This window comes from Cyphomyrmex costatus, unplaced genomic scaffold (assembly GCF_001594065.2).
Source record: "Cyphomyrmex costatus isolate MS0001 unplaced genomic scaffold, Ccosl1.0 scaffold72, whole genome shotgun sequence".
Lineage (NCBI taxonomy): Eukaryota > Metazoa > Arthropoda > Insecta > Hymenoptera > Formicidae > Cyphomyrmex > Cyphomyrmex costatus.
The window spans coordinates 2820660-2831067 of NW_017280289.1; the positions used below are offsets into that span (position 1 = coordinate 2820660).

The 10408-nt window shown below is 38.5% G+C and overlaps 1 protein-coding gene across 1 annotated transcript in view; it reads right to left on the bottom strand.

Moving 5' to 3' along the window:
* Nucleotides 1-366: 366 nt before the first annotated feature.
* so (SIX homeobox 1 protein sine oculis) overlaps nt 367-10408 on the bottom strand; it is a 33818-nt gene continuing 23776 nt past the window's right edge. The window contains exons 4-5 of the mRNA XM_018548413.1: nt 1199-1667; nt 367-800 (exon numbers count right to left, since the gene is read on the bottom strand). Coding sequence (XP_018403915.1) covers nt 516-800; nt 1199-1667 — 754 coding nt within the window. The 3' untranslated portion in view covers nt 367-515. The remainder of the gene's footprint in view (nt 801-1198; nt 1668-10408) is intronic.

A 10408-nucleotide genomic window follows, 5' to 3' on the forward strand; every position in this document is an offset into this window, starting at 1 on the left:
TTATACACAGATATTTTTTTATTTTAGAAAAATGTTTCATATTTAGAATTAAAGGAAATTGTGCTGAATACCTGAGCGGACGTGACGATTTGATAGGCGGCTATTTGACGCTCTTCATACGCTCTAAACATACACCGAGAAAAGCTTAAGGATAATACAACGATATATCCACAGAAGGCTTTCCTCTCCACTTTCATCTGGACATTATCGGATCATCAAGAAATTATCGTGTTGAAAAAGTTATTTCTGATGCAAATAAAATTCCCGTTACTTAATAATCGAGAGTTACTTATAAATTTATATACTCGTATATCACACTCCAGGTTAATTTTTATCAATCGACGTATTAAATGAATTTCAGCGGGCTTGATTTTTCTTCAGCGGTAATAATTTATTGACGATCCTAATTTCGACAAGCTACTCGAGTACCTTGATCGATCGGAAGTCTTGCGCTCCGCCCATGTGCATTAAGTCTTCTCTTGACTCCTCTTGCTCTGAGTACTTGGGGCCCAAGGTCACAACGAATGGTATTCACCCAGCACGAGGCCGCTGTGGTAACTCGTATGCGACGTCGACATTCCCATGGAACCCATGCCTTGGTAAGCGCCCATGCCCATGCCGTTCATCGACATGGTATTCATGGTGTTGACGCTTTGCATGGTGTTGGACAGCATCGACGAGGGGCCCATCGGGCTCAACCCGCCCATAGAAGGGGCAATCGCACCCATCTGCATCGACGTTGCCGTGTGCGGCAAGGACTTCTGCAGATCCGCGGAGGTTGGCGTGCCGATTAGATAGTCCTGTCATAGAAAATTCTCACATTTTCTTTCTAATCTATTTCTATATAAATTACAAAATGTGTTACTGTCAACATTCAAACACGTATTCTTGGACCCTTGCATTCGCGAGTTAAAAAAGTCTGGAATTTTATACACTTTTGGGATATCAAATATTTTCAAATATTAATATTTGCGAATCCTTAACTTTTCACATATTGGAATAAAATAATAATTGTCCACTTTTGTTGTCATAGAAAAAGAATATATATATAACATTTTCCCCCTCTTTTAAAAGAGAATGTGAGAGATCGTTTAGAAAAAGAATATTGCATTTTTCTGTCCCTCGTGGTTTCGTTTTACAAAAGATAAACGCATGTACGAGTGCGAAATAAACATTCAAGATTATTTCGTTGTCCTACCTGTGGATAGTATTGCATGTAATCTAGCTGACTTTTCTGTTGAGCGCAGCTAGGCGGTGGTGGGGGCAAGGTGGCGGCAGGATGGACTAAACCATGAGCGCCATGGGTGCCCACCTGGAGATGATGCTGCAACTGATGATGAAGGTTCCTCTTGTCGTCACCGCTTTCGGAACTCGTGTCGTGGTGCTGCATGTGCGGATGGCTCAAGGTCGAACTGTGGCCTTGGTGGTACGAATGCGGGCTGGAAACTGAGACGGAAGCTGGTGGCGGAAGTTGGTACATGCTAGAGGTTTGCTGATGGTCCACCATTTGTTGCTGCTGCTGCTGCTGCTGCTGTTGCTGTTGAATCGCACAGGAAGACGGTTGTTGTTGCTGTTGCTGCTGGCTGGACTGTCGCTTTGTTTCGTCGCCGCTCTCGCTGCTAGAGTCCCCGAGACCTCCGCCGTGAGTTTTATCCTCCCTCTGGCCACTGAAATTGCAAAGCAGTGTTTGCCTTTCAAATAAAACACAGCTGACTCTTTTTTTTTGCAAAGATATACTACGTGTAACGTACAAAAAGGTTCCAAGTGAGAGACGGCAGGGTGGACGCGAGTTGGTTTTAAACAAATTTTTATGCTAATTATATCATTATTATACATCATGCTTAAGAGTTGTTATGCTAATTATATTATTATCAAATGTAATCTCAAAAATGTATTCCTTTCTTTTTCCTCTGTCTCTCTTCTTTTCTTATTACTTGTTCCTCTTATTAAAAAAAAACTTAATTATATTAGTGCTTTATTACATAAGTTAAAATACCAATAATTAAGAGTGATATTAACTCTGCCTATATAGAAATTTATAATTGACATATTTCAAGATAAATAAATTTATATCGAATACTAAGTATGTGTAAGCTGCGTAATTAACATTAATTATATTATATAATATTAATACACGTTCGTCACTAATCCCCATTAGAGGTATGTTCCCTACTATTCCATTATAAAGACATCCTAGGGGCACACTTTAATTGCATCCGCAGGCGTGAGAGTCACATTTAAAGCAGCGGGTAAACCAGCGATGCTGATCGGCAAGGCTGGGGAATCGAAATAATATCGCTTAAGATAACGCCGAGGCCGGTGCGTAAAGTACCGAGAAGAGGGTATATTCTGCCTTTTTCGTACTTGTGAATTAAGGGCGGGCACTTAGAGCGTAGGGAGTCAGGGTACGGAGGTACGGTCTTAAAGAGATGTGTGCAGTGGAAAGGGAAGGGAGGCGGAAGAGAGAGAGAGAGAGAAAAAAAAAGGAGTATGAGAGAAGGCGAGAGAGACGCTCTCGACGTCTCGTAAACTCAATTTAGCGGCCTGGACCTCCTCGAAGCACGTGGGACCTACGGGCCCGATCGAACCCCCTTCGCCTACCTTTCCTTTTCTGTCTCCCTCAATCTTTCGCACGTTCTCTTTGTCTATCTCCTCCAGGTACCAGCAATCGTTAAGCGCTTGTTTTACAAGTCGTTTAAACGTGAGACCGGTGATATCGCACCGTTCAAGGCAAGTGCTGCGACACTTGTCTATGGGGTGTTTCCGAGAACCGGTCTTTGGTTCGAGAGAGAACCTATCGGAGTGATAAGGGGAGCGCGGAAGATACCTGAACTCTCAAAATCATAGTCTCGAAGAACAATACTGATAAAAGTTTCATTTGCAGAGTATATCGCCGCAAAATTTCTAGCAAATTTTAATTGCGTAAAATTAAGAAAATTAATTAGATGTGTGTGAAAAATTCACATGTTATATAACATTTTACTCTCTCTATCTCTCTATAAATATATACATTACATAATGATTTTTTTTAATCAAGAATGTTTTTTTTATAATTTAATACTAAATCGCGTTTGTTAATATTGCCTCAAAATATATAAAACTTGGTAATATATAAGAGAGCAGACCTGTTTTAGCTAATGCAAATTTGAATTCTGATAAGTTTACATATTTCGATACTGCAGCTATAAAAAAATCATCTCTGTCTGCACTAAAGACGAGACGATTTAGTTCAAAATTCATACAGAATGACAAACTAAACTCACAAGTAGGTTATATTAGTATTTGCCCAGACTCTACATCAAGAAGACAAATATAATCATATATAATAATATATGATCGACAATGGAAGCAAATTTTATATACGAGTATATTAAAACAATATGCACAGAACTCCATGTATATGAATATATTAATTTTTTTCATATCATTCATTACTATTGTAGTCGTAGCGATATTGATTTCTTACAATTAGTCCTTTTTACGAAAGTTACGATTTCTAATTAGCTGTCAATTCCGTATAGTCGTAATACGAGATCCAGACGTATCGAAACAATGTAAGACCGAGTCTATCGTAAAGATCTTCTTTGTACCACCCGTTACATTGTAGAACCTATAACCGGACAGAGGTGTCCCCAGGTATGCCTTATCCGTCCGTAGATCGCGCAGTAAATTTATCCTCGTTGCGTCGCACGGCCACGAAAGAACGGAATCTTTCGGGTATTATTATTTTCATTAGGATTTGTGACTCATCGCGTGTAGGAGACATTTATTTCGAAGCTCCCTCGCCATGGCACTTATTCCGCGTCTCCGGGATCGACGCTTCTCCCTTCTTTTCTTTTCTTTCCTCGACGAACCACGTGGAATCGGGGAAGGACAGAAAGAGAAAGAAAAATTTCTTAAATGTTGGGAGCTTCGACGATTTAATCTTCCAATAGGAATAATTAATAATTATCCCCGCATTTTGTCATCCTACTATCTTCTCGCGATAATCTTTAAATTATTTTTGCCTCCGTTTCCTTTTTTTCAGATTTTTACAACGTTAATATGCTAAACGCAATTAGGCGTTTTTTTTTTTATCATGGAAAATAATTCATTGCTGAAACATGTGTAAAATATCAGATAAGGAGAGAGCGTTCACCAATTTCAACAGTGCTTAGGTAGTTGAAAACAAGTTTTACAATTTTTAATTAGCTGGGACGTCATAAAACATTTTGTAAAACATTTCACAGTCATAATTTCTCGTTCTTTATACTTAATAACCATAAAAACAATAGACCAGATCTTTTTTACTTTAGACATTCTGTTCATGCTCGCATCGCGTCGAGATCAACGTCAAGGATTATAAAAAATGCCAAGAATGTGAAGAGATTCTATCTGTGGATGGTCCTACGTGAGTCGCCGTTGTCTCACGAAAAATGGAGACGAATCGATCTTAGCGACCGCCACGAGATTTCGAAATAAATCTTATTTACGAACCAACCGATTAATAAAATTAGCCGCGCGTTTGCCGTTATCTTTCTTACATCGACCAGTGCCACAAAATTGGGATCAACGATTCAGCTATTTCATTGAACACACAAGCAAATTCTTCTTTTAACAAATTTAAATGATCTAAACTATATAGATAACGTTTATTACAATTATTTTGATTTATCTAAATATTTGCGGTAGATATTCTCTATCATATAATTTACTGTAATCCATTTATTTTAATATTATACTGAGAGAAAACATGGTTGCAATTATCGTAATTTAACTGCAATTTATAATCACTTTCGGTACCAACTGTATGTTTTTAATACATCTATAAATATGTATAATTATCAGAGAACAGTAGACAGTGTCTCTAAATCATTCCTAACATTACACCAGTAATAAAAATAAAAATGGAGCGTCTATAATTATTTTACCATGCAATTACAGTCACAAATGCCAGATACTTTTCTCTCAGTGTACACTGTGTGTGTGTGTGTGTGAGTTCAAGTTTTAAATCTACGTTCCACGTAAATTCTAGGAGCGGAATTTAAGGATCACGTAACGTCGATCCAGCAAATTATATTGCACGCCACGTGAGAGCAGTTTTACGAAAGGTGGGGTACCCCTTTAATTGGGTGGCGCAAATAACGCATAAATAACGGAGAAACGTGATGCCGCCGCTCATTCATGGAGGTCGACTTCGGTGAGGTGCCGTCTATATAGGTCGACCGGGAGGGAGGGAGGGGGGGGGAGGGTATTAGCATAATTCCTAATTTAATTTCTCGATAAATTCCTGATCGCACGCTCGCCACGAAATGAGATGCTATCGCAGCACCACTAATTCGCGTCTAAGTTTATATCGCCTGGGACTTGGCGCGGGGGCCCGATAGCATCTCCCTTCCCCTTTGTCTCCCTGCCTCTCTCTTTCCGTGCCCAGGGCCTCCTCGTAAAATCGGATTATATCGGCTCTATCGCCCTTGCGATGTCGCGCACTTTATTCCGGTCTGCGGTGCGATATCGTCATCGGAGAACGAGTTTGCGGGGTCAGAGTGCGAACGAAGACTTCTAACGAGTTCTTTTTTTTTCCCCCTCCCCCCCCCCCCCCCACCGTACCGTTAAAAGTATCCTGGCGAATAGAAACTTGTATACGTTTGAAGAACAGCATGTCAAACTTTTGCAATCAGTATGACAGATATCGCTTATGGAAGGAAAGAAAATATTGTAGGCTACAGCAACGACTCTCTTCCTAGGAGATTGTTAGTTTAATTTAGCGTTTCTATATGTAACCGTCGAATTTATTTTGCGCATTCCAAAAATCCCACGCAACCGTTTCGCTCTCGAAAAGACCGTCAGTTTCGCCTCCGGGATTACTTAACTCACTGAAGAAGGCAGAAAGGCAAACTCGGGGCCCGTAGAGCAAATTGAAAATCGGTTGACTCGTTTGTCGGTCTTGCCAGGAAAAAACGGCGGATTTTCCCGAGGCTCTCGGAAGAGATGCTCTGTCCATTGCTCCCGGCAGGTGAGCGCGTCGAGGAAGTTACTGGCAGCTGATTCCATAAACAGATAGGAAAGGAGAGTTTCCACAGCCTAAAATAATGGGGGGGGCAGCGTACCGTGTACACATCGTACGAGTCTCTGTTTGTAAACTACGGCTCTCGCCTCCCTTTACCTGCGGGATTCTCGGATCCTGTGAAACGTCCGGGCGAATTTCTCGCGCGCGCGTTGCAACGGATACGGGATTATCCGCGGAAAATTCACCAGCGCGAGAAAATCCGTAAATTACAGCCGATATGCAATTTCGGTTGGTTTGTAATTTCCGGTACTGTAAACATAAACACATTTTAAATTATATCGAACGAGTTTTCATATTGTGACAAAACGTCAAAATTCTTTCTAATTGACTTTAGATTTTAAATAAGAAATAATCAAGATACAGAAATTTTTAACATTTAGATATATGTGTGTGTTGTGTATGTAAATATAGATTTAAAAATAATTTCGTTAAACTATTGAAATAATTATACGTAGGAAGTCCATGATGCTGCAAAAAATATTGAAGCAATCAGGTTGAGCGTCCTACATAATTAGATAGGCCAACAAAATTTATTTTCAGATTTCTATCCAGCTAAATTTTTTTCTAATACTTTCGTTTTCTTCCCGAGTTGATATTATTGTAAAAAATTAATATTCTTTTCTCGATAGATTATTATCTTAGAAAATTACAGAATTACGTAGACCCACAAAGTATCTTCCAAGCAATTAATAATCATTTATGATTGTGAATTATGTGTAAAGATTCTTGGCTCGTGCGTTCCGCGCATTTGTAATCATAAAGACTAACAAAATAGTATCTCCACAAAGCAGAGATTCTCGAGTGAGAAACACAATATATAGAATACACGAAAGAATTACGATGATTCTCACTGACATGTCGGTTATTATTCTGATAATGAATGGCGCGTCGTGCTGTTTTATTTGTCGCGATTTGACACAATTCGGCGATGGAACGCATCGACGATGCGCCAGAGAATCTGCGTTTTCATGCCAATTGTCGTACGCGCGAATCCGAGGTCTGCCTAAATTCGATTCAAGAATCAACAGAGGCGATATCGACAAACCGTGCCAGAGTGCGCCAACACAGCAGGTTTATCTTTTAGTATAAGATAACTCATAAATTATGGTAAATGACAGCCATAAGCGCTTGATCTTGGCACTGACAACCGCTTTGTTGGTGCTGGATAACGATGTTCATAATTTATTTACTTCTTCGATTGAAATAAAAGACGGTATTCTTACACTTCTTTTATATTATATAGTAATTTACATAAAAACGGGAGGGAGGAGGGAGAGAGAGAGAGAGAGAGAGAGAGAGAGAGAGAGAGAGAGAGAGAGAGAGAGAGAAGGTGGAAGGAGCAAAATTTTACTTAAATCAAAATAGATATTAATAAAAATAATAATTAATAATCAATATCAATAAAAGGGCGAAGTAAGAGTCAAATTTAAAATAATTAAAAATAAAATAAAACTGATGACATATTTAATTCTAAAATAAGACTACGAATAATGTATATTAAATTACGGTTTACAAAAAATATTTAACTTAAAACTAATTTAAAAAAAATATAGTACTTAAAATAACCAGTAACCAGTTTCGACTCCTAAATTGAGTTGAAAAATAATAAAAATTTATCAATTGCTTGAAATCAATTTTCCCATATGCATATCAAGAGAATCAATCCTTTTTCACAAATATTTTTAATTTTTAACAATAAATAGTTCTTCAACTAATTCTAAGAGATATATTAAAGTCTGTTAAATTACATTCGCCATCTATAATAATGGCGAAACTGAACTAACATGTATCCACATAATTTATAATAATAACAACGTTTCATCCGACATAAATATTAAAGTGTACACATTCTGCATACATTGTATACTTTTCTTATAACATAGAATTTTTTTCTTCAGTTATAATACAGGATATTCTATATTATAAATTTACACACACATAGGTTAAGATAGTATAATTTTAAAAGAAATAAGATTTGAATTTTTCTCCCGTTTGGTATATAATTCTTCAGTACCAATGAGAGGGTTATTAAGTTTGAACCTGAAAAATTGGGTTCAAATTTTGTTTCGTTCAAAATCGTACCACCTTACCTTACTATAAATTACTATATAAATTTATGCATGTTCGCGTTCGTGTTAGAAAGAACGATCTTCGCACGGTGTGAAGACCTCGATAAAAAATGAAAGTCCCGTTCTGTTTTTTTTTTTTTTTTTTTCCCCGTATTCGGAGACACCACTGTGCAGCGATTGTGGTGGTCGTCTCAGTGGCCAGTTCAGCTTGCTGTTTTCCATAGATCTATCAGAGTCGCATCGTTATTTATAGCGGATCGACCAGATTCCCGCAGGTAGGAGCCAACATCCTCGCGTTCGGCGGTCGCGCGAGGCGGCGTTAAAACACTTTCGGTGTTTCGGGATTTTTTAATCCGGATTACGTCGTACCTGCCGGTAGTTTTTCGGCTGCATACCGCGAGCGTGTCACAAGAGCGAACGGATCTCTCTGTCATCGTCTCGTCAGCATGTCGCGCGCCGCACCCGCGACCCATTACCGAGACGAAAGGCGTGAAATGGATTTAATCCCGGAAGGAGCGCCGAAGGGACACCCAGCGCGAGTCCTTGACCTTCGAAATATCCCTGTGAGGTTTGGTGCGTGCGGAAGGTAAGAGTTTCTTGTCGACCCTTAGCAAGGCTCAAGATCTTCGTAATATACTATATGTTATTGTAAAATATATATACAAGTGGGTTCTATTTATTTATTTTTTAGAAACATAGTTCATAGTTTCGTACAATTTTCTTTACTTCTCTCTCTCTCTCTCTCTTTATCATTGTAAAAATTTGGCCACTTTCGATGTAGGACATATAAAAAAGTGCTGAGATATAAAAGTAAATCTTTATAATAATAGCCAGTTTGTTTTACAAATTTTCTGCTATATTCTTAATATGTATGTTATACTCCATGTATTTTCGATTCAACATTTTTCCGATCTCGCGAATACAGAGACAGAATCTAAATTATCTACAACCTCATCCAAATCAAGGAACACTGTCATCAGTATTAACTATAACAGAAACAGATGACAAAATTTTATTTAAAAAATGTATATGAGAAAATCAGTTAATTAGCGGAGAATTTGGGGGATTATCATTTTTAAAACTTTAAAATACTAAACCATGCCTGATCACAGATATCTTTTAATTCAGTGCTGATAGAAAAAAGCAAAGCTTAGAATGATCTATATATGTATTCTGAATTGAATATGTAGCTCAAATTAGCTGATTATACAGCCGTTCCGTTTCTTTTATCGATTTAAGGACGCTCGCGCGTCGATCGAAGAGGATGAACGTCCAACCGCAAGACGTCACAAAGGACTCGTCTGAGATTGAAAGGCGCCACTGAATGCGCAATGCCTTTCGCCCCAACGAAAACAAAAAAAAAAGGGAAAAAACACGCAAGAGTGGGAAAGAGACAGAGGAAAGGAAGGCACAGCCATGTTGGATCGTCTCAGCCATTTTTGAGGACGAAAAAAAGGCGGGATAGGGGCTCGCTTCGTGAAAACCGCTTTGAAGAAGACCACGTCAAATCTGACAGCTCGCGGGAAGGGTCCACATATGGGCACGCAAGGACCGAAAGGGCCCGCCTTGTCCCCGTTGCCGTTGAAAAAGAACGAACCGCTCGGCTCCCCTCTCCGAACTCCCGCGATCCCTCGTCTCTTCCTCTTCTTCTTGTTCGAAATTGTGGGGGACAGAAGGGCATTCATTCATGCATTCCCAGAATGCAACGCGCGTGCGAGTGTGTCCGGTACACGCACGGGACCCTTGGAAGGGGCGGAGGGATATGGCGGAGAGGATAACGTGAGTTGGTACTCGACGCGGATGTATGCGAGATCGGAAGTGTCGAACCAAAATATACATAGAGTATGACACACATGTATTAAAAATATATTACAATTATAGTAGAAAATTTTTGTAAAGAAAAAACGTCAGCTGTTATTGTAATATATAAGATTTTTATACTTTTTTATACTTATTACTTACATTCAAAAGTGAATGAATTTTTCCCATGAGGAAGAGAAATAAAGAAAATTGTATGAAGCTGTAGAATATGTTCCTAAAAATAAATAAATAAAACATATATGTGTATGTATAAAATTTCAAGATCGAAAAATTGTTCAACGCGCAGTTTGAGAGACTACATACGTAATATATAAATTCACACGGAATTATAATAGTACTTAAGATTCAGCTCGACCGTTAAAGGCAATTTCTTATTGGTTGTGTTTCTCATCTGTACAGTCCTATAAGATTTAATATTTAAATATTGTATATATATATATATAAATATTTAAATATTATATATATATAT